At 54.2% G+C, this 24247-nt stretch overlaps 2 protein-coding genes across 2 annotated transcripts; both read right to left on the bottom strand.

Annotated features, from left to right (window-relative positions):
- Positions 1–1134: 1134 nt before the first annotated feature.
- On the bottom strand, positions 1135–6593 carry LOC100546611 (protocadherin-10-like). Its single transcript, XM_003210228.4, has 4 exons — positions 3598–6593; positions 2586–2644; positions 2401–2489; positions 1135–2187 (listed from the first exon to the last, which is right to left on the bottom strand). Exons 1-4 carry the CDS (start codon positions 6076–6078, stop codon positions 1928–1930), a joined length of 2889 nt encoding a protein of 962 aa, XP_003210276.2. The 5' UTR covers positions 6079–6593; the 3' UTR covers positions 1135–1927.
- Positions 6594–14499: 7906 nt separating this feature from the next.
- On the bottom strand, positions 14500–24206 carry ZMAT2 (zinc finger matrin-type 2). The gene is made up of 6 exons (XM_085236472.1): positions 24051–24206; positions 21337–21430; positions 20647–20770; positions 19256–19329; positions 16830–16975; positions 14500–15322 (listed from the first exon to the last, which is right to left on the bottom strand). The coding sequence occupies exons 1-6, from the start codon at positions 24066–24068 to the stop codon at positions 15179–15181; spliced, it is 600 nt and encodes a 199-aa protein (XP_085092598.1). The 5' UTR covers positions 24069–24206; the 3' UTR covers positions 14500–15178.
- Positions 24207–24247: the final 41 nt, after the last annotated feature.

Below are 24247 nucleotides of genomic sequence, written 5' to 3'. Positions count from 1 at the left end.
GGGGGTCTCAGGCAGCAGCTGTTTTGGGTTCTATTTTACCGTTAGCACTCTGCAGAGGCCATTGCAGAATCCACTTGGCAGCAACAAATCCTTCATCCTACCTTCTAATTGGGACAGGGAATCTTTCATCTGCTCACAGCCAGGCAAATGCAAGCTGGGACTGGAGGCACAAGCAGCAGCCAGGTCCCTTTCATGTCCACAGCCCACTCCTCCCGGGGCTCTGACTCCCACAGGCCCCTCGGTGTGCTCCTGCACCAAAATGCACATTACCTGCACATAGACGAGGACTTTTCTGGGTTAATCCCAAAAGCCGCACTGCAGCCTCCTCAGATCCATCCCCGAACAAGCAGGGACAGGAGAAGGAACAGCCACAGCGTGGCCATCTCTGCACTTCATCTCAAGCTGAGCCCCTTCCCACCTCCAGCTAGGAGCCCCCAGCTGGTACTGCCCTCCCTGTTCCCCGCTGGACCCTCCCCCAGGCACATCCAGGTTATCTCCTCCTGCACTCCTATTCCTGCAGCAAGCTGGTGGGCGGTGAGCAGCTAGGGGAAAGCTGAAATGAGCTATAGAAGGCAATGCACCATGATAAACAATAATCCACAGTGAGATCCAACGCCCCTCCCCAGCAGCTCCAGGCATCTCCATTGCCACTGATGCTTTTCTGCCAGGCCCTTAGGTGGGCCTGAGTGCAGCAAGAGGGGACCTCGAGCCCCCAGCCTCTGGGTGAAAGGAATGAATGAGCCTTCGTAGGCTGCTCCAGCAGTGAAGAAAGCCATAGGGTCTGCATGTGTGCTGGAGCTGATTCCTGCTTTGCAGCTCAGTGATGATCCCTGCCACCGGGTGCAGCTGGGGCTCAGGACAGTCAGCAGGCAGAGTGAGCTAGCAAAATACCATTTATTGGTACAAATCAGACATCATGAAACAAACTTGCTTTAGAAAGAGCTGTCATGTTCTGCACAGATGGGCCTGGACTCGAGCTATCTGGTCACAGGCGAGCGATCAGAAATACTGGCAGACAGAGCGGGTGCACAGGTGTGGGGTTCTGGGGCTGCAGCCCGGCCCTCAGGCTCCTGGCAGCCAGGTGGAAGTCCTTGAAGAGGAGAGAGAGCAGCGGGAGCTGCGTGTCCTGCACAGGTGGGGTTAACCAAGGTGCTCAGGACTTGGAAAAATGGAGATGCAAGTGAGAACAGGGGAGAAAAGGGGAGAGAGTTGTCACCATGCTGGGACTCCTCTGAAGAAGGAAACTTCCTCTCAGATGATGTCGCCTTGGAGATACCCAGCAGGGCCTCACCCTGTGCATCTCCAACAGCCCTTCTGGCCATCCTGTGCTGTTTGCAGAGCAGGGACTGGTAGCATCCAGGATACAGCTGCATCCTGGACTTCACAGTTCTGCATGTGTCAGATGGTAGTTTGAAGGGAAGCCCACATAATGGCTGGGATTGCACTCAGAAACCAGACACCAGCTCTGGATGTGCAGCATCTCCTACTGAGTCCCAGGAGCAGGGCACTGGTTGCTGCCCACTACCTGATGCCACATTTGGTCTGTGTACATCTCCCTTCTTCCTGGGGCAGAAATACAGGCATGCAGCACAGTACATTCACACAGCCAGACAAGACAAAGTGACAACATTTACAGAGATGGATCGCCCCTAAAGGGGACATGGGAATGGGTAAACACAAGGCAGATTTGCTGAAATCTGCTCACCTGGACCCCCAGCAGCACCTGCTGCCAACACAGCTCTAAAAGAGACAGGAAACACCTTTCACCCCTTCTCCCCCCCATCCTGCCTCATCCTCTCGCTCCTTTCCCTCTCCCCAGGCAGCCCTACAAACTCTGGAGCAGTCTGTGAATGGAGCTGTGTGTTGCAGATGGACTCAGCAGCTGAAGTAAAGTGTAATGTGGGTGATCCAGGCCTGGCACCAGACACTATTTCAGGTCGTTGTTGATAACCACACTGTCAGGCATATCGTAGTACGTCGTCATTTTCTTCCTCTTGCCAAAGGTGGAAAAGCTGTTCTTGCTCTCCTGGCCTGGAACCAGGGGGCCATCTTTACTAGAAAGCAGAGTTGGGGTGCCGGGGATGTAGACGTTGTGCTGGTAATCTGGGGCTGGGATGTGACCAGGGTACAAGGGGCCATACTGGGGTGCCCAGATGCTGTTGGTGCCCGCTGAGGCCTTCTGAAACTCTGGAGAAAAGATGGGTGTGAGGATGGCTTGTTGGGGTCTGCAGCCCTTTTCAGGGGGACGGTCACAGCCACGTCCCAGAACACTCATGTGTCACCACCCTCCCTCCGTCCCAGGGCCATGGGCAGCCCTGTGCACACTGCTGAGGGCAGGGCTGTGTCACCCCAGGGACATCATCTGGTTCTGGTCTCCCACCCCAGCACCCTCATACTGACCAGAGACCGGGGTCACCAGCGTGCACAGCCTCTCGTGCTCCTTCTGCAGGGCTCTGCGGATTTCCCCCACATCCTCCAGGCTCTGGGAGCTAAAGAGAAGAGACCAAAGAGACCAATCCAGTGCTGCATCAGCGGGAGCCTCCCCATCCCCACAGCCCCTCCACCTGTGCCCCCAGGTCCCGTACCTCTTCAGCGCAGGTCGTTGCATGCTGGGGGGCAGCCAGTCTGTGTTGGGCTGCTTTATCTGGAAACACAGAGTGGGGAATGTCTGTTAGCCTTCAGTAACAAGCAAGGCCCCAACTCCTCCATCCTCTCCTCCTGTGGGAAGCTCTAATTTTACAGACAGGACAACTGAGGCAGAGCTAATCCATCCCCCCTCTTCTGGGACCCCCACTCAGGGCACTGGGTTGTCACAGAGGCAGACTCGCTCACCACCTGTGTGAGGGTTCCATCGCCAAGCTCTGCTCTGGGGAGAGAGAGCAGATTTTAATTCTAAAAACCCTTTTATGCAGATGTGATGATGACTTCACCCAGGTCTCCGGAACCTGAGGGTGCAGAATGGGCTCGATGATCTGGGGCTTTAGTATCCCATTAACACAACAGGCAAAGCCAGCGATGCAAGGAGATGCAGAGGGAGAGCCTGCTGGCAGCGAGTCCTGTGCTCTCCTTGCAGGGCTGTTTCATTAGAAGTCCGAAGTAAGTGGATTAGATGCTTCATCACTCTCCAGCTTTGTAATCGTGTTTTGGACAGAGTCTCTCGTTGGGAAAATGAGGCATCCCTGATTTCAATACCTAACAAATGTTGACATCAGAATCCCACCCTGAGATCTCCACTTCCTCCCCAGCAACAAAGCCCATAGCCATAGTGCCTGGATGTGGACATGAGTGGGTCCCCGCTGCAACCCCTGGCATGGAGAAGAACAGAGGTGTCCTGGTGTGGAGATGGTCCCTCACCCCCCTCCCCCACCCTCGGGCACTGAAGCAGCTCCATGGCCTCTAATGCATGCAGAAGGTGGTGGGCAGGAGACTCCATCTCACTCCTGCTTTTCCCCATGGGGAATCTCGGTGGAGCATCCCCACCACCCAACCCTATCCTCCGTGAGGACCAGCGCCTGATTCCTCCTGTGGGCTGACGGGTGAGACCCCTGGGGGTAGGGGACATGGAGGAGTGCGGTGCCAGCCCTGTGCCCACCTCACCTGCTTGGGGCCATGGAGGGGCTGCCCTGGCCGGGACCGCTTCCCAGCAGCAGGCAGGTTCCCAGGGCCTTTCTCATTGTTGCGGGGCAGGCTGCAGGGCTTGAGGAACATGAAGTCGCTCTGGGCAGACTCTGGCCCGAGGCACAGCTTGTAGCAGTAGCCTGGGGGGCCACCATCGGGCACATCGAGGTGGGTGGCCGTGCTGGCACCAGGCTGTGCTGCAAGGTTGGATGTCTTGAGGCCGTCGGGAGAGCGCCTGGGCCGGGGGCAGCAGCAGCAGCCGTCACCCTGCCAGGGGTATCGCATCCCACGGCATCGGATGGCCGTGAGGATGAGGATGGCCAGCAGGAAGGTGAAGGAGATGGAACCCAGGGACACCAGGAGGTAGAGAGTGAGTGGAGAGGAGGAGGAGGCTTCTGGGGGGAGGCTGAAGTTGCTGAAGTCAGAGAGAGTCTGTGGCATTGTCTCCACCACGGAAAGCAGGAGGGACACAGTGGCCGAGAGCGATGGCTGCCCTCCATCCCTCACCTGCACCACCAGGCGCTGCCGGGCCGCATCCTGCTCCAGGAAGGAGCGGAGGGTGCGCAGCTCACCTGTGTCCGGTGCCAGGCTGAACAGTGTGAAGTCGGTGGCTTGGAGCAGCTGGTATGACAGACGGGAGTTCAGCCCTGCATCTGCGTCCACTGCTGACACTGTGCCCACCAGGTAGCCAGGCCCGGCAGAGCGCGGCACCAGCTCGGTGGCCACAGAGCCATTGCGCGGCATGGGGGACACGATGACGGGAGCATTGTCATTCTGGTCCAGCACGAAGATGTGCACGGTGACATTGGCACTGAGCGGGGGGAAGCCCGCATCCTGCGCTTGCACCTGGATCTGGAAGCTGCGGATCTGCTCATAATCAAGGGAGCGTAGGGCATACATGTGCCCGCTGTCTGAGTTGATGGACACGTAGGTGCCCACGGGCATGCCATGGATGTGCCCGTCGGTGATGGAGTAGGACAGGTAGGCGTTCTGCTGGCAGTCGGGGTCCAGAGCGCTGACAGAACAGATGGAGGCCCCTGGCGCGTTGTTCTCCATCACGTAGACGCTGTAGGAGGGCTGCAGGAAGTGCGGGGCATTGTCGTTCACATCAGACACCGGCACAGTGAGGGTGCTGCGGGTCAGCAGGGCAGGGGATCCCATGTCCCGGGCCATGATGCTGATGTTGTACTCGGACACCGCCTCCCGGTCCAGTGGCTCCGTGGTAACCAGTGTGTAGTAGTTGCGGAAGGAGGAGCGGAGCTCAAAGGGCACACTGGGGCTCAGCTCACAGCTCACACGCCCGTTGTCTCCGGAGTCCCGGTCCAGAACACTGATGACTGCGATGACGGTGCCCGGTGGGGCATCTTCCTGCACCGGCGTGGAAACTGAGGTGAGGGTCACCTCAGGCGCGTTGTCATTCACATCGAGGAGGTGCACAAGCACCCGGCAGTGCACAGCCACCGCTGAGGGCCCACGGTCCTTGGCTTGCACGTAGAGTTCATGCAGGCTGGCACGCTCGTAGTCCAGGGGGCCCTTCAGCAGTACCTGCCCACTGCGGGGCTCCACGCGGAAGAGCTCTCGGACGCTTGGTGGCGCGTGCCCGCTGAAGGAGTACTCAATCTCCCCATTGGGGCCCTCATCCAGGTCGGTGGCGTTTAGCTGGATGACCAAGGTGCCGGCGGGGGCATCCTCGGGCAGGCTCACTCCGTACGAGGGTTGGTCAAAGGCAGGAATATTGTCGTTGGCATCCAGCACAGTGACGAGGACATGGGCTGTGCCCGAGCGCCTGGGGATGCCACCGTCGAGCGCGGTGAGCAGCAGCCGGTGCGTGCGTTGCTGCTCACGGTCTAGGGCGCGCTCCAGCACCAGCTCTGCAAACTTGCTGGCGTCGCTGCGTGTCTGCACCTCAAGAGAGAAGAAGCCATTGGGGCTGAGCTGGTAGGTGTGCACCGAGTTGGTGCCCACATCAGGATCCTGGGCGCTCTCAAGCGGGAAGCGGGCACCCAGCATGGCGGACTCAGCCACCTCGAGCACATACTCCTGCCAGGGGAAGGTGGGAGCGTGGTCGTTGATGTCCAGCACCTCCACCTCCACACGGTACAGCTCCAGAGGGCTCTCGACAAGCAGCTGCAGGTGGAGCAGGCAGGGGCCCCCTGTTTCGCACACCTCCTCCCGGTCGATCCGCTCGTTCACAAAGAGGATCCCGTTCTCCAGGTTCACTTCCAGATGCTGCCTCGCCCCGGCCCCGGCCACAATCCGGAACCGCCGCGCCGACAGCGTGGACACGTCCAGCCCCAGGTCCTCGCCGAGGTTGGCCACGAAAGCTCCGTGCTCCAGCTCCTCGGGCACAGCATAGCGCAGCTGCCCACCCGTGGAGTGCGGCGCGGCCAGGAGGGAGAGGAGGAGGAGGAGGGAGGGGAGGGAAAGCTGCCCCCTCCCGCAACTTGCCCCGGTCCCCATGGCCACGCAGCCCCTCTGCAGCCCGCCCGCTGTGCCCGTCCTCGCTCTTCCGAGGGGTTCCGTTCTGCCGGAGTCGGCGGGGAGGGCCGTTCCCTGTGCTCCGACCACGCTGTACCGGCCCCGCCGCGGTCTCCTCTTAACCCCTTCCCCGCCGGAGCCGCTATCAATCAGGGGATGGGGCTGAACCCGGAGGGGGAGGCGAAGCCGCGCTAAAAGCGAGCGGAGCCCCGGTGAGCCCGACCGCTGCCCCGGCCCAGGGTGCCGGTGTTACCCCGCAGCTGCAGCGCCCGTCCCCGCGGTAAGATTAAGAGGAGCGCGGATCGCAGCGGCTGCCAAATCCCCCGGCTGCGTCCCCCGCCGTGCCGGTCCTAACCTTTAGCAGATGGTTAAGCCCCTCCAGACTTGATTACATTTCCCCGCACACCGTTTTCCTTGTAATGCGGAGTTTTTAATTACCGGAGCAGGGGGATTACAGCCTCGGATAAAGCTGAGCCCATCGGCATGGAGGCACTGAGAGACCCCCCCCGGACCCTGCCTGCCTCCGCCCCCGACCTCCCCTCTACCCGCGGCCCCGCGCCCGTCGGTACCGAACGCAGCCCTCTCCCGAACCCCGTCCGCGATCCCACCAGGATTAGAGCTCCGGGCTCTCCCCGCAGCGGGGACACGGGCACAAACTTTCCTCCGGCTCCGAAGCGGGAGGAGGGCACGGACAGAGCCCCGGTTCCTGTCCGGCCTCCGGAGGACGACCCCCGCCCCGCCCGGTACCGGACCCGGAGGACGATCCTCGCTGCGCTCTCTCCCGTAGCTCCGCAGACTCCCGTTAGCGGGACGGCGCGGACAGCCGCTCCCCGGTGCTGAAGTCCCGGATAATCCCCTAACGATCTAGTTAAGGGATCGGCGGGGCTCGGAGCGGCTTGAGCTGAGCACGGATATTTTACCGCCTTTGTCTCTGCCTCCCGGTCCCCGGCGGGCTCCCGCGGAAGGGAATTGCCGGCTCCGGGCGGCCCCGGGGAGTCCCGCGTGGGAGGCGATGCGCGGGGCGATCCCGCAGGCAGCGGGGTTGGGGGCGTCGTGGGACGGGGAGGGGGGAGACGGACCCCAGAGCGCAGCGGGACCCACGCGGGACGCGGCACTCGTGGGGCTGCCGGGGAATGCAGCGGGGAAGGGTGGGGTGGCAGCGGGGTGGCAGCGTGGGGCGGACGGGTGATAAGAGCCGGCGCCGGGTCACGCGTGGGCTCGGACCCGAGAGGGAGCGGTGGGATCGGACGACTCCTGGTAAGTGAAGCTCAAGCTGTATCGTAAGCGCCTATCGCTGCCGGCACGTTTTCTGCACCACCTTCCGAGCCAGGGCCACCCCCTCCCCATTTCATCCTCCTTATCCCTGCTGTGACCCCACAACCCCTGATCTGTCCTCTCGTCCCTGATCGGCCGTGTCCGCCTCCCCATCCCCCCCCTTCCCGTACGCCCCCCCAAATCGCAGATCTGTGTCTCCCCCAGCGCTAGAGAAGCTAAGACGAACGGGGGAGGGACGCTCCAGAGAGCTGGGAGGAACGCTCAGGACGGAGAGGTATTGGGCGGGGGGGGATTCGTGAGGGACTCGTTTTCCCACTCCCGTTTCCAACCAAATGCGTTCCGGGAAATCCTCGGAGCTGTTTTCACCCTTTTGTTTAATTCAGATTTAAATATTCATTCTCCTCCCCTCGGGTGCGATGTGCTCCGGGAGGAATCCTCCCCCCGCCCCCCTCGGCTCGGTCCTGTTTGTGCTTCTCCAGCTCTGCTGCGCGATGTCCCCCAGTGCAGCTCATCACTTTTTCCTTTTTGGGGAGGTAGGGAAGAATCTATCCCTCTTCTCCTTTTTTTTTTTTTTTTTTTTTTTTTCCCTAAGGAAGGTAATGGGACAGCCCGTTAGCCCCTCTTCCTCACCTCCCCAAACCTTGCTCCCTTCCTCCCTCCCCCCAGTCCTCCTTCGGTGTCCTCCCACTGCATCACCCCACCCCAATGTTTGTGCTTTACCAACCATAGAAACTCTCACTGCTTGCAGTCCCTCCAGATCCTTCTCTTCCCCATGTCCAGGACTTCAGTGGACCAAGGCCAAAAGGGGAAGCTGTGGGGTGGAGGACACGGGTTGTCTTCGAGATCCCTTTCCCTGGGGAAAATGTTACAGACTGTGGGGTGACCATGGGTGCTGCAGAGGAATGAGGACTCAAGAGAGACCTTTCCGGGAAGGGGGGGGTCATGGCAGTGGACAGCAGAATGGGGGAGATGGCATGGGGACAGCCCAACACCCCCCTACCACCCCGCTCACATCCCGCAGATTTTATATTCTCCCTTTCATTCAGGGGAGCATTCAGCCCCGGTTCTCATGGAGTGAGGAGCCAGAGCACAGCTAGAAGCTCGCTTGGGAAGGCGCTGGAAGCCACAAGAAGGGGGGCTTGGCTTGCTGCGAGACGCCTTGGCACAGCAGCAGGTGGCCGGCTGCCGCGGGTCAGCACTGATGTGCCTTGGCAGGGCGGCTGGCAGATCGGGATGGGATGCAGCAGGAGATGCTGCAGGTTGAGCCGCTTCAGAAAAGCCACGCAGGGAGCGAAGTGGGGGGAAGCACCCCACTGCCAGCCAGCACCAAGCCTCACTGCCACTCCACGTCCCTGCCCTCCACTTTCTGGGGCAGAAGAAGGGTCTGAAAGCGAATCGGTCCCTGTCAGACTTCATATCCCCTCCCCCAGCTCCCCAAGGCTCCCGTGTGCCTAGCCATGCGTGTGGGTTTGTTGCTCCCTTCTTGCTGGAAGCTAGAGCAGCTATAGTTTGCACTGCCCGTGAGAGAAAGCACAGTGAGGGCTCCTGGTGGAAGCTGGGAATGAGTCACTGCTCACTGGCCTACAGCTGATGAGCAGCACAGGGTCAGACACCTGAGGTTTGACTACTGGGAGCCACCAGGATCCTTCCCTGCTGAAGCTTCTGCCCCTGCCATCCCTTCGGAGGAGAAAGCAGTGCCCTGAAGGGGGTGGTGGCCATCTCAGTGTGCTATCGGTGCTGGTGGGGCACCCTGCCTGCCCTTGAGTGCTGGGATGTGAAGCATTAAACATACATCAAGCCATGCTACAACTGTGCTGGCATCTCCAGTATGAGAGAGACATTGATAAAATGGAGCAAGTGCAGTGTCAGTCACTGATAGTGATACAGGCAGTGCCCTGAGGAGAGGCTGAGGATGAATCAGCCTGAAGAAGACAGCACAGAGCGGGATCTAGCTGCCCTCTTTATTTCTCTAAAGGAAAGATGGAGCCTGTCTCCCTTCAGAGGTGCACAGAGACAGGATGAGAAGCTGTGGGCACAGACTGGACTGGGGAAATTTCTGTTAGATACTGGGAAAAGAGCTTCACTGTAAGAGTGGTAAAACTCTGGCATAGGGATCTGGCAGGGCTAGGAGTCGCCATCCTTGATGAGGCCCTGATACAGCAGATCTACCAGCCCTGCTCTGAGCGGGGCTGGGACAACAGACCTCCAGGTGTCCGCAGTGACCAAAGCTGCTCTGGGGTTCTGAAAGCCTCGTGCTGTAGCAGCCCACTCCAATCAGAGGTGAAGTGGCCACAAAGGCAAGGGGCACTGATGGCCAGGGTACGTCAGTAATGCTTTCTTGCATCCTCCCTACAGGACATAAACTTCATGGCAACTCAGAAAGCCATTGTCTCCGTTCCCATTTCAGAGGGGGAGACTTTCTTGCAATCCCAAGACTGCACAGGGAGATCACTCCATAGCTGCTGCCTTCTCCCTCTGGAATTAGCTCCGATCCCAAGCAGAAGAAGAGCTGGGTCTCCGTTACCCCGGGGCCTGAGACTTGTCCTCTCCTAACCACCCTCTGGGAGGTTTCCCCTAGAATACCCTGGGAGAAGATCACCTCTCCTGGGGCTCTGGGAAGGGAGGGCTCAGTGAGTGGGGATGAGATGGTGGGCAGTGGTAAGATGTTTGGAGGAGAGATGATGCCCCCCTCTATCAGGCAGCGGGTTCCTGGAATGCTGCACATGGTGCCTGTGTCCCAAGTTTTGGCAGAAGATAAAACCAACCAACAAACAAAACAAGTGATGTAAGGCTTGGAACAAGAATTTTCAGGGGGAAGCTGAAGTGAGGCTGCCTAAATTGTGCAGAAAGAAGGAGGAGGGTTGACTGCAGAGCCAGGGAAGTGTCACAAGGAGGAAATGCCGGGGGTAAAAGGACAGCTGCAGGCACATAGCCCCCCGTGGGGCATTCATCTCTGCGTGTTGATGGGTGAGAGGGGGTCAGGCTGTCTGAACTGCCAATGGTGTCCTCAGATCCATGTAGAACAGATTTGTGTTCATCAGGTCCAGGTTCCCCAGAGTATCTGGATGACATGGGGAAATTGTCTGTGGGGAGAGGGCTTCAGAGTGACTTCACATCCTCCAGCATAGGAACCACGACAGCTGTCCCCTCTTTGTGGGTGAGGCTACAAGAAATTTGCCCTTCTTATGGTCCTGCAGCCACAAGGATGCATGCTGCCAGCTCCCAAAGGACTACGGGTCATAACTCTAACATAACTCCAGCAGCTTCCATTGTTGGAGCACCCTGGTCCTGGGCCTAGGACCTGAAACCTCTCCTCTCCTTGCAGGAGTTGGGTTCAACGTATCTTTGCCCTCTCCCCACACACCTCCTTGTATCAACACCCGGGCAACAAACACGTGTCTGCATTTCACTTCAAAGCCCCCTGTCTCTGGGCTAGGTTGGCTGTTTCAGGAAGGAAAGGCAGAAAAAAAGAGGCATGTTCTCCTCCATCCTCATTTCTTTTGTAGCCATCTGCTTCTGTGGAGCCACCGTGGACCTCTGGGGATTCATCTCTGGAGAGGGAATTCCAGTTTTTCCAGCTCTGAACAGCAATGGGAATTTTTCCAGCTTCCCAGTCCGCCCTTCACTTTCTTTCACGTCCTCGCTCTCAGGTCAGGGACCACCCCTACCTGCCCCCCACCCCCCAGGACAACCCCCTGAGATGCCCCCAGCATCCCCATCTGCTCCCAGGAGCTCCACATATCCCCCCCCCTCCCCCCAGCCCTACTTCTTTCCTCTCTGCCGGAGAGATCAGTCGCCCAGGGTGCGACACGCACGAGTCCGACCCCCCCGGGAGGCTGGGGGTGGTGTTCTGCTGCGGGAAGGCGAAGCTGCCATCAGCAGGAGCTTTGATCTGCAGACAATTACAGACGAGTGTAGGACCTCGCCTCGCTCAGCCAATAAATAATGGAATTCGTGCGTTGACACAGACAGATTCCCCCAAACTGTCAGAGAAGGGGAGACAGAAAGTGAGACGAGGGCATGTGGGGAAGCAGGGAGCGACGGCGGGGGATTCTGGGAGGCAGTGCTGGTGCGGGGAGCAGCACCGGAGGAGGAGGGTGAGGAGGACGTATTTGGAGAGGGGAAGGAAAACCAGGCAGGAGCTGTGGGCAGGGAGGGGGTGATGCACACACAGCAGGCTGGAAGCAGAGGAAAAATCCGGAGGTAGAAAAGAAAGAGGAGGAACAAAGGCATGGCCGTGTTGCTGGGCTCCGCGCTGCCCGGCGGATGGCAGTGCTGTGGGCAGGGACCGGATCCTGCCCTGCAAGGGACCCCAAGGCACCCACACGCGTGGGATTTGGTTGGGCTCAGCTGCCCCAAAGCAGCCCTGTGCTGCTCCTCCTCTCCTCCCCATCTTTTCCCCTCTGCAGCCTGGGGCTGTTTGCTCTCCAGCTGATGATGGTTTTTGCTTTGCTTGCAATGAAGAAACACCCCCTCACGCTCACAAAGCCATGGAGCCCTCCAGCCACACACAGCTGCAGGAGTAGATCTGGTGGCATGGGAGAGCCACAGGGGCTGCCTCCTAATCACAGAATGATTGGTTTGGAAGGGACCTCAAAGGTCATTCAGTTCCAACCCCTGCCATGGGCTTTGTGGCCCCCACAAGATTCAGCTGCCCAGGGCCCCATGCAGCCTGGCCTTGGGCACCTCCAGTGATGGGCTGCACAGCAGCCTCCCACTTCTCTCTGAAGGAAGGAAGGGGGGGGGGCAGCCCCACATCGTGTGTGGTGCTCAGCCTCCACAGAGGGCTTCAATCCCCACCCCCCTAATATGAGATCAGGGAGGAAGAGGGCTGGAAGAGGAGATGTGAGAATAAAATGGAGTTCTGTTTTCTCTGGGGTCTGCCGTGCTGCCTGAGTGCTTCTCCAAACACTGCCATCAATGTTTAATGGGATGGAGCAGCAATGGGCAGGCTGAGGCTGCCAGCATCCCCCTGCCTGCCTGGCCTGAGGTGCATGGTGGTCCAGTGGCATCCCGCACACTATGAGCAACCACCCCAGCCAGGGGCCTTGCACCCTCCACCGAGGTGCTGAACCCAATGGAAATGTCCCTCCTTCCCCTGCCAGCTCCCAGCTGGGCCTTTTCTTACCCCTGGAAGGTCTGCACAAAGTGGGCTGCAGGTGAGGTGAGAGCAAAGTAGGAGGCAGATGGCACAGAGCAGTTGGGCACCATTTGCTGGTGGCAGGAAGAGGGAGGGAGAGAGGCCAAGCTGAGACCCACCTCGTCCTGGTGAAACCCCAAGATCTGCAAGGGCAAATCCAACATCCAGCATGAGGTGAAAGTGCTAGAGAAGAGCCAAGAACAATGCTGCTCGAGTGCTGGGGGCAGAGCAATGGATTAAGACTCCATAGCAGCACCAGGCAGCAGTGGGAGCAAAGAGTTAACGCAAAGTGTGCAGGGAATGCTATCTGTCTCTTCTCTAAACATTATTTCCTCCCATGAAACCAGCTTTTCATCCTTGGCTAGAGGCAGCTCCCGCTGCTGGGAATCCGGCAGCAGCTTGTATCTGTGGCTGCACACACCACTGCTCCCAGCACGCGTGCAGGCAGAGCTGTGCTCCCCCCGGGACAGGGACAGCAGCCTCAGCGCAGGGACCAGCAGCTGGTTTCCCTCAGTGCCACAAAGGGCTTTGGTCCAAGGCTGCAAACAACCCCAGACTTGAGCTTAAGGAAAGGGCTTTAATCGAGGGACAGAAACTGTTTTTTTTAAAAAAAAAAAAAAAAAGCCTCTCCTACCGTGCTGTACTGCAGAGGGATTTCCTCCCCCATCTCCCATGTGAGGCACAGAGTGATGGAGAGCTGCAGGCAGTGGGCTCTGAGAGGCTCCAGCAGACCTGGAAATGAGAGAAGGGCATGGAGGAGCCCCTCACCCCAGTGTGTGCTGTGTGCTCCGTGGAGAAACCAAGGGCACAAACTGGGAAAGCCAAGGGTGCAGTGCAGCCTCTGTCCCTTCCCCAGGTCCTCCGTTGGACCACGGCCCGGCCCAAAAGCATTTGTCCAATCATCTTCATTCAGGCTGCAGTGAGTGTCTGATCGTCTGCAGAGCTGGTGGCTGAGATAAAATGGCTGCTACTAAATCTTGTCTGAAACAACCTAAACTTTTAATGTGCATGAAACAGAACCGTGGCAGCATCCCTTTGCTGCCCCAGAGGGCACAAAGGCACAAGCGTCTCCTCTCTCCCATTCAGCAGGAGCCACGTGCTGCAGTCTGAGCAGCGCTGGGGACGTGGCTGGAATGAAAGTTGCCTTCCAGCTCGAGTGCTCAGGGAGTGTTTGCTGAAGTCTGAGGATTGCCAAGTTAAAAGGGTCAAATCTCCAAGGACAGTTGTATCTGACTGGCTATATATCATTTCAATAGCATCTTCAACGGGGATTATAATCTGAATTGAAGTGGAAAGACCTGAGGCAATGAAGCTGTCAGCAGTCTAAGATTAAGGAATTAAAACAGCAGCAGAGCATTACAGGATTTGTTCTAGATGTATTAGAAAGAGCAGGCTAAACACACTTCAGCCTTCCTCGGGTCGGAAATTTCATAAAAGTACAGAGAAGGGCAAGAACAAGGATCTCATCAATGTACATAAAAGACAGAGGAGAGAAAGGGAGCAGAGACAGAGCTATGAAAACCCAGCCAACGCAAAACATAAATCCTAACTGGAGATGGAAATGAGTCACACAAGTAAATAAAAGCAGAAATGAAGAGGATTTAGGGGAGGGCAGAGGTGAAATGACACTGGAAGCCAGTAGACAGGTTAAAAGTGGCCCTTGATATATGAAGGCTGGTAAATTCTAGAATGCAGCCTGGTCTGCTCTTGGACTGCCTAATGGAAATGCAGGCCCACAGTGCTGCCCACCCTTCCATCCCCCTCCCGATTTCTCACATGCATCTGAAGAACCACGTTAAAACCCCCAAAAATGGCAGTAACTGCCTGCAGAGGGGAAAGCTGGCAGCTGAGCAAGTGCCCCTAAGGGAGAGAACAGGCAAACTCTGCCTTCGCCTCTGCGGAGCACCCCTGAAGGCCACCAGCAGCTATGTGCACCACAGGAGACATCGGCTCTCAAAACAAAGAAGGACTCAAACTCCCACCAAAGGGCCAATTAAAACTATCCATTTATTCTGGGCAAATCGCACACACTGTTCTTTCATTTGCTCTATCCTAGATCAGCTCCGGGGAGGAGCTTCTCCCCCGGATTAAAGATATCAAAGTTATGGCACAAAACACGAAGAAAACCAGGGAGGTATCCCTTACAGATAAAACACTGGAAAATTTCAGTAACCCAGACTCCATGCAGCCCCCAGCTCTGCTTAGCACAAGCCAAAAGGTTCAGGCTGTACAAAACAGCACCGCTCACCGTGGCACAATTCCTTCAATTACGTGATCCAAAAAGAAACTGAACGCCTCTCTGCACCTCACGACCTCAGAACAACGATGCCCAGCTGACAACTAAAATAATTCTGAACAATGCCATCTGTACAGAACTGTTGCACTTTATTGACACAAAACTGTACCCAGCAGAACGTCTCCCTGCATACACAAGGCTGAAGAGCACTGACGAGCAGCCAGATCTAGGACACAGAAGGAGATGGGAAGCTAAAGACAGGTGGAGTTTGTTCTGCAGCACAGGTAGAGCACAGAATCGCTTTTCAACTCCTCTGGCCAACTTCTACTGGGAGATTTACATACAAGTCCTCAGTCAAGTCTTAAAAGAATTATCCGGAGTCCCCTGGGTAAAAACAATCTGCTTCAACAAAGAAGAGAGTCCAGAGCTTCTCAGTGATTCTTTTTGGTTGAGCCGAAACCAGAGAAGCCCATCACAGCTGCCATTTCATCATCCTCTTCAAAAGTCAAATCTTCCTCTGCCCTCCTTTTCTTTTCTCTCTGCTTCTCCTTCTTGTAGGCTTTGGCCTTTTCCTCCTGCAGCAAGGAAAAGAACAGCAAAATAATCTGAACTTCCTGAGTTAGGTAAGCTTTTAAGACACCGGGCACTGCACAGTAAACTCAAAATCCAAGTCCTACCAGCATAACCCAAATTGTATCTGAAGAAATAAAACAGCCAGCAGAAATCTTGGCCTGCAGCCTCCCAGGAGGTTTCCCACTGCCTACAGACCACCCACTTCCACCCCAGGAGGGAAGCCGCACACAGAGGACGCAGCCAAAGCGATGCACCATGAAATCATCAGCTCTCACTTCAAGCAAATGGCAGAGGTTTCACCTGGAATCAACACCGAGAAGGTGAGAAGGGGCTGCTCGGAGAGCAAAAGGCATTTCCATCACACAGTGGCTGTGATGCTGAATGTCACTGCCTGTTGGCTGTCAGTGTGGCAGAGTGACAGCTGCTCACTGGAACAGAAGTTGAGCTCTAAGTGGCTTTGGGGGTTTTGGCATCAAAGAGCTTGCACTGCACTAATCAAAATGCTTTGCTCTGTAAGGATCACAAGCCCTGGAACGGTGCCAGGCTGGTACTGGGCGACACATAAGTATGGCTGCAGCTCCCAACTTAGCAACTGATCCTGCCATTCCCATCACCATCCACTGCTCTGTAGCTATTGAAGACAGCCAGGCCCTGGAGAAAACTGCACCAAAAGCCGCTGCTGATGATTTCTTTGTTGTCACGCATAGATTGGCAACAGCTTTTCTACCCACTGCATGCTAAGGCATTGTCTCCTGCCTCCCCCAGACTGAGCAGGCTCAGCAGCACCAAGGCCTGCTTCAGGACGGAGCATGGGGTTGCCAAACATTAGGACTTGCACACTGTGAAGCAAAGCTGGGAGCTTCAGCAGGGAGACTCAAACATGCAGCACGTCTGGTTTTTATGACTGCTGATGAAGGAGAAGCATGCAGAGAAGCTCCTTAACTGTCAGAATTCTGTCAGTTGTTTCTCAGATATAAACTTGATCTTCATTTCAGTGAACTGGCACTTAAGCCCAGGTTTGAGGGGAATCTGATGCCTTTCATTCCTTCCACACACATCCCACAGCACAGTACACCACTCACAAAGCCCTCCTTCACTTGGGGAGGCCACACAAAAGCAATGTGCCACGTGGAGAAGGAATCAGCAATCCCCAGAACCATGGCACACCTCATGAAGGCCATGGACAAGTATACTGCTCTGTTTATCAGAGCACGTAAATTCAAATACAAGTAATGGGGCACAAAGAAGGTGTACTGTCAGGGCTGCAGTACTCTTAGTAGAAACTTTAAGTATCAAAAGTAAGTAGCATCATGCATAAAGAAGAAAAAAGGATTTCCAGGGACCACAACAGAAATTATTTTTAAGAAAACAAGCAGCAAGTAAACAGACCCACTCTGAGCAGCAGATAAGAAGCCCACACCACCAAGTACAAGATCTCTGCTAACAGGATAAGGAACCAGGGCTGCTTTCCTCAGGGGTTCTGCTTTGCCAGCTATTGCCCACGCTCACCTCCTCGCGGAGTTCCTTCATCCTCTCCTCAAAGTCATAGTCCTTCTGCTTCTCCTCCATCTTCTTCTTGTTCACCTCAAAGCGCTTCTTCACCTGGTCCAGCGTGGAGCGCTCCACCCGCATGGACATGCCCAGGTTTCTCTGGTCTGGAGGAACACAGCTAGCCATGTTCAGCAACAGCCTTAGCCTTTAAAGGTCTGCACACAGCACCCCTCCTTGCTCCCAGTTCAGCTATCTCAGCACAGCACCCCACCACCACTCAAAGCACAGGGAGCAGCTTTGTCCTCATGTTCTTGTGCAACAGAGATCAGCATGACACTGCACAGAGTGCCCAGCCACCAGGGATTCCTCTCAACTCCATCCTTCCCTAAGGACACACCAGGTAACTCAGATTCAGCCTGGAGGCTCTGACACAGCAGTGCTCTCTTCCTCTCCTCCCCTGAAAGGCAAACGTTTCCTGCCTTCATTTGGTTCACGCTTCACGCACTGGGATTTCTTATGTCAGAGATGAGTTGGGATTTAAGGGTATACCAGAACTCAGACAAGTCAGTGACTAGAGTGACCCTTGTATTACTCGTACCAAAGAGGAAGATGCAACCTTTTCAGGTTCCATGCTCGGGAGCTCCTGACCATGTCGGTGTTCTGATACTTCTGGAAGTTTTTATCTTGGACCAGGGAAATAAGGACTGGAGCACTGAACAATGGTTCAGAATAAAACTAGCAAGCTGGCTTCCTTTGGCTGCGGGAGAAGCTAAGGAAGCAGCTTGCAGTAAGAGACCCTGAGTACATGGGACATTTCCAGCTAAAGCAAAGCAATGAAATATTAAGACAGGCCTTTAATTCAGTGTCTTTTTAGTGCAGATTCCCACTAGTGAGTGAGCCCAGTGGGAAAGGGTCACCCCCAGCTACATCTCCAGCCCACACTGCCTGGTGGATCCAAGCAGCCTGTCGATGCACAGATCTGTCCCAGGCCTGCAGCAGCACTAGAAAGCTCAAACTGTGCACCACGAACTAGCAAGAGTGCTGGTAGAACAATCAGATTTCAGTCACTTCATTGCTGGATCCCACTGCTCCCAGATTTACTCACACTGTACCAAAGACCTATGCCACGTTCCAATCAGAGCCCAAGCCTTCATCTCAGGACCTTGCACAAAGACACGCCAGGCTTCCAGATTCTCTCAAACAGACTTACTGCAGATCTTTCATTGTCAGACAAAGTGCTTCTTTGTCATCCTCCCACTCCCATAAAAGCGTATGGCCTCAGTGCAATGGATTTCCAGCCTCAAGCTACAGAAAGTTAGCCCTCAGTTCTTCTTTACATCCCCCCCCCCCCCCCGTTTCTAAAAGGTTCCAACACCAAGGAGCAGACTCCCACTAAAGAAAGGAGAGCTGAGTATTCCTCTGTATAAAAGGTTGGACAGGTCAGCATCACATACATCACCATCTTTTTGAAAAAGAGTCATTTGTTGACTTACACAGAGAATCAAAATCACCTTTAGGAGCAGAACAGCATGCCAAGAGCGTGCCATTGTATCCTTTTGCTCCTTTACCTTCTCTACTTTCCCCACTCCCTGAACGTGCCAAGTAGAAGTAATACTGCCTCATGAGATGGGGGTCAATTCAGTGAAGTCCTGTTTTGACTGCATTCCACACTGGCCTCTTATTCAAGTAAAATACAGCAGAGAAACAGGCAAGAGAAAAGAATTCCCAGTTCTCTTTGGCTAAGTTACCTGCATGATCCCAACAACAGGGAAGAAACATGAATCTGTGTGGCTTTTACCATGTGTATATATATACATGCACTCTGGGAAGCCTATCTTTGTGTGATCACATCTGGACAGCTGCACAGGACAGCAACACAAGTTGCATCACACAGCATCTTGGGGGTCATCCCTTCCCACTTCTGATTCTGCCTCACTTCAGCAAACCGCAGAGACCAGCTGGTCCTGAGCTTCACACTCACATTCTACAAAAAAGAAGCTTATGATCCAAAAATAGGCTAGTCAAAGATATTCTTAGATTGGTGAAAGGTCCATACTTTTCCCTTATCTAAGAATTGATTTAAGTTTCAATGCTATTAAAAAAAAAAAATCTCTCTCCATATTTTCAGAGGAGACATCAGGATTTGCTGACCTGAACTTCATGCAGTGCAGATGCTCTGAGTGGAAAAAATAATTCTATCTAACCAGACTCACTATTTCTTCTGGGTTTATTCCACACAAACGGTCCATCAGCCTGGAGAAGTTGCCATGAGATAAAGACAACATCTCCACAGCTCTAAAAAGTAAACTCTGCCTAAATCCCAATCACTAAAGCACATTTTGATCTATGTGTAAATGTTCAGCACTCAGAAACTGGTGATGTATGAAGGGAACAGCCTACAGAGTTGCACCAGCACTCCAACACTGCAGAATAATTGTCCTTACGTTTTTTGCCATTGATGTGATCCAAGAAGTTAATGGAGTCTTTCACCACGCAGTCACATACATTACAGTAATACCTAGCAGGAGAGAGGGAGAAAAAAACCAACATTAACTCCAAAGCATGAGATAAACCTCACCATTTGAAATGACCTAAAATGCAAAATCTCCATGTTATTTGGACCTCCTGGTTCTAACTCAGACTGCTGATCTGGGCTGAATTCAAACCAATCCAGTGCCACAACACCCAAGTCCTCATTGAAGCAACTGAAACAAATACAATCCCAGCAATTGCATCATCCGGTCTCAGATACCCTGACAGATCAGGCCTTTGTTTAGGACACAACTCTATCCAGGCTGAGAAGGAAGTTACTTCAGGGAAAAGACATGCAAGGCCATACTCCAGACTGACAGAGGTCTAACCTAAGCCAACGCTGCAGTTACCAGCCCTGATTGTTGATGCCACTCCAAGAGATGACATAAACCAAAAAGGGCTGACTCGTATTAATGATGGCCATGGCTTCTTGCCCTTCCACTTGCAAATAACAAGGTGGAATGGTCTCTGCAACATCCCAATGCCCAGCTGCCCTCCTCCACAGCAGGACTGGCCACACAGCCCAGGATTCCCCTTGGACTCTCACTGCAGCCTGCTGTAGGCTCTCACCCAGCTGCAAGGCAAGTCTTCTCACACCTATCACCTTGCAGAAGCAGCTCCCTGCTTTCCACCCATCTTAACAGCTTTGGCATAGCTGGCATTTCTACCCCTGGCTGCTGTTCAGGGCTCTCCCTGGCACTACTGACTACTAGGCTACGATTGTGAGGCACCAACAGGCGTACTCTTAATATGGCACAAACTTAATGCAGGCTCTTCAGCATCTGGATGGCTTAGGGTAAGCTAAGAACCCTTTCAGCCTTTGTCCAAACATGTCCCTATTTTTTGCAGGGGAGTAGGACAAGGTAACCTTTAAAGGTCCCCTGCAACTGAAATGATTCCACGGTTCTATGATCCAAACAAACAGCAACCAGATGCCACTCCTAGGAGCTGCTATCAGGATCTCTCTTTCTCCCACTTCCTGTGCTGATCATGCCTCATTGCAGGCAGGTTTCCTGACTAACAAAACCCAAGTGAGAAGCAGAGATCTACCTCAGCTGTTCCTACAAGAGGGCAAAGCAACACTGATCTCAAACCATAAGACTGGAAGTGGCTCAGTTTGCTGTGTCTCTTCCACACATTATGCTGAAGACACGGTTTAGGTATAATGCAGTGCAGTACTATCTCACCAGGCTCAAACACAGGGGGAAAATACCCACCAGCACTCTGTAAGGGCTCACTGCTTTATCACAGACCCTAGCGTTATCAACACAACTCAGATTCCAACAAAAAGGGCAGGACTTACCCTCCCATCTCTGACTGAGGGGTAGTTTTGGTAATGACAATGGTTTTCCCCAGCTTTGATTCCAGGTCCACTTTGTAGTCTCGGTGCCGCAGAAGTTCCCTTTTGACGGGCTGAGCTGGTTTGCCTAGAACATAAGCAAAAGTGTCAGGCATCTAGCAAAAAGATCAAGCTTGCCCTGCTGGATTTCATGCTGCCCTTGACAAAGAGGAGTCTGCCAGAAACCCACGAACTATGTGATTTGTGCAGAAATTGCACTCGAGTTTTTGTTCGCTTTGTTGTTTGCTTGGTTTTTGCTTTGTTTTTGAGGTCAGTAAAGGACACCACCTCATTAAAAAGCTAAAATTAAGACTGTTAGAAGAACAGGCAGATCTGTGAAGTATCTCCAGCTCTGACTTGGGTCATCCTCTTGAGATCTTCCCGTTTGCAGGGGCTGATTGTTCCTCTCCCTCCACAAAGAATAGGCCAACAGAGACAGAGATTTTCAGTAATTATTTTTGTCAGGGAAAAAAAAAAATTAAAAAAAATCAGTGGCTAGCAAAGAAAAAAAGGATTGGAGCAAACCAGCCTTGAATTGCTTCTATTTCCCTTTGGGATTTCATTTCTAGCTGCTCTCTCCCTCCCAAGAGGGTTTGGGTGACTCACTGCCAAAAGAGCACAGCTTGCCTGCAGTCAGTACACTACACTACTCACCATCTTTCTTTTCTCTCTCCTCCGTGAGCCGCTTCTCTGCAAGTTTCTCATATTCATCCTTGTCCCACTTTCGGCGGAAGTCCAAGTTCTTAGTCTGAGGAAGAAACAAAGTGCATTAACATTTTAGTACAGTCTGATTAGCTCTAAGGGAAGGCTGAGGAAAGATGTGGAGTTGTTTGCCCTGTAAGGCCACTGCAGTGACTTAGGGGCGCTGCACTACATTCCCGTGTCCTTTGTTTTCATATCCAGGGACTAACAGGATAACACTGAGCACTTGAATTTATTTTAATAGTTCCCAAGATGATCACCCAGCCCCTCCTTTTGAAAAACAGGCACAAACGGCACTGAAACTGTTAGACCCAAAACTGCATAGGCACCACCTGATGAACACAAGACAGTCGTTAGCAGATTATTTAAACTTCTTCCAAAGGTTAAATCTCAGTTACAAATACCAGACGAGGAAGACAGGAAGATGCAGAAGTACAGAAGAAGGATGTACCTCCCTGCTCTCAAAGATATCAGCAATACATTTACCTGTCATGGGAACCAAAGTACTGAATTTTCTACTGAATCATAAGAACCAGTTTGAGTTTTTAAACTGAGACATGCACGGGAGCAGAAGAGAAAAATCTCTGAACATGCCAGAAGTCAAAGTGGGACATGGAAATATTAGGAAAGGTTACTATGAAACACACAGCGAGCTACCCCTCTCCCCATTTAAGTCAATCACGGAAGAGAAGTAACATCCTGAAGGCAGCCTGGCCCTCCATCAGCCTCTGGAAGCACTTTAAACTGGGAATGACAGGGTAAACTGTGTGAAGAGAGGCAGAATTCAGGTACAGCCGGCACCAGGTCAATAAGACGACTAGGGTAAAAATCCCCCACACCCAGAAGAACAGACACCACTGCTGAGGGCAGAAGTGACTTGCCAAGAATGCCTTTTTCTATTTACACACCAACCTGGCACAGCACCTCCCCAGTGACTGCCCAGCAGGCAGCGAGGGCCACAGCCACCACACCTAGCAATGGTCAGAGCTTACAGCTCACACACTTCTCTACCCTCTTAAGAAGATAACTCCCACACAGCTAGAAAGCTGCATTTCACTTGGAACGGCAGTGAGAGGCTCTCAGTTTCATATTAAAAAGAAAAAAGTATGGATGTATTTTAAAACACCTCCGGGAAAAGAGGACCCACACCCACCCACCACCTCTCTGCTCAGCCAAATCAAGAACCCAATCACAATCCAAAGAAAATAAATCCCATTTGAAGCTATAGCAGCAGCAGCAGCAGTCATTTAATGGTTTCTCCTCTGGCAATCCTTCAAATGGAGTGAACAACTACTGATAAGAACGAAAGTACCTTAGGGAAGTGTAGAAAAATTCTCATTTATTCCCAGAGCTTCTAAAGCACTTTAAGCATGTCATAACAGGTTTTATTAACCACCCTGAGCAAAAGACAAGAAAATATCACAGAGTGCAAATTAATGTTTTGGGGTATTTTCCAAAACCTAGGTTCTCCTGCATAGCAGCACATTATCACAAATCATAGCCTCTCAGAGCCCCGAGAGGAGACAACTGACTTGCTGCTCTACTCTCCTGTTGTAATAAAAGGGAAATTGCTGTTCGTGGATCTTTTACCATCTCCCCAGTGCCAGCGCAATGAAAGAAAGCAAACCCAGCTGTGAGCTGGAGATCTCTGACAAGATCTTGGATAGAAGTTATCCAAAGAACTTTTTTTCTTAATTGTCCTGATAGAGGCAAGGATTGCTGCAACGCCAACCTCTTCTCCTAACAGAGTATTTCCCAAGTAAGTAATGACTGAAAAACAAAACTGCCCCACAGCCTCGTGTTTGCTGTGGATGTTGGCATCAAATGACTGATTGGTATCAAAGCCCATGCAATGACACAGGAGTCTCTGCCCCAGCTTGAAGTAACAGGGTCATAACCTCAAGCAGTTGAAAACAAAACATCAGCTCCTCATTCCTCGGCAAGCATTCTGCTCCATCTGCTCTCCCAGCATTGCTTGCTTTCAGCAAGTGGCTTCAAGCAAACAAAAGATTTAGCAAGGAAGCAGCAGAACACAGCCCTGCAGTGCTGACCCATTCTGGGTATTAGAGGAGCTGTTTGAACCAGCGTGGCTCTCCAGTCAGGTCACACCAGCACTATTTGCCTCAATCAGCCTATTCCCAACACCAAATCCCGCAGGTCCACAAAGGCAGCAAGACCTCACTGCCCCGCCACACCACCCAAACAGTCCCACAAAGCAACCACGTTGCTCACACAGGAGCAAAGCAGAGAGGCAGCAGGCAGACACCTCAGCACACAGCAGGACAGGCCCTCATCCACCGCCCAGAGGGGCTGGAAAGCAGCAGGGCGGGACGGGACAGCGGGGAGGGGCTGCCCGCACACCGCCGGGCGGGTCCGATCCTCCAGCAGAAGGGCTGCTCGCGAGGCAGGCCGGGCCCCGAGAAGAGAAGACGGGGGTCGGTCTCACCGCTCCCTTCAACCTCTTGGGGTTCCCGAACGTCCCCCGGCCGCACGCGGAGCAGCGGAGGCGAAGGGCCCCGCCGCGGCCCCTCCGAACGGCTCTGACCCGCGGCCCGCCCGCAGGCCCCGAGCCCGGCCCAGCCGCCCCGAGGCTCTGAGCCCCTCGCGCTTCCAGAGCGGCCCGTCCCGCTGCGGCCCTGCCCTGCCGCCCCCCCGGCAGCACTCACCCCGCTGCCCGACGCCATGTTGAGCTGCAGGCGACGAGGGAACGGGAACTGTCGCTCCGTGCGAATTCGTGTCGTAAAGCAAAGCAGTCCGCCCAAACACCAACGAGTACGCAGCGCTTCGACCTAGAGCGGCGCTACGGGCCGCCACTTCCGATCTCAGCCGCCTGCCATTGGCTGCCCGGACGGAGCGCCCCGCC

The sequence above is a fragment of the Meleagris gallopavo genome, chromosome 15 (assembly GCF_905368555.1).
Source record: "Meleagris gallopavo chromosome 15, MGAL_WU_HG_1.1, whole genome shotgun sequence".
Classification (NCBI taxonomy): Eukaryota; Metazoa; Chordata; class Aves; order Galliformes; family Phasianidae; genus Meleagris; species Meleagris gallopavo.
Note: the sequence above shows the minus strand (reverse complement) of the source record. Positions and strands in the feature narration are given on the sequence as shown.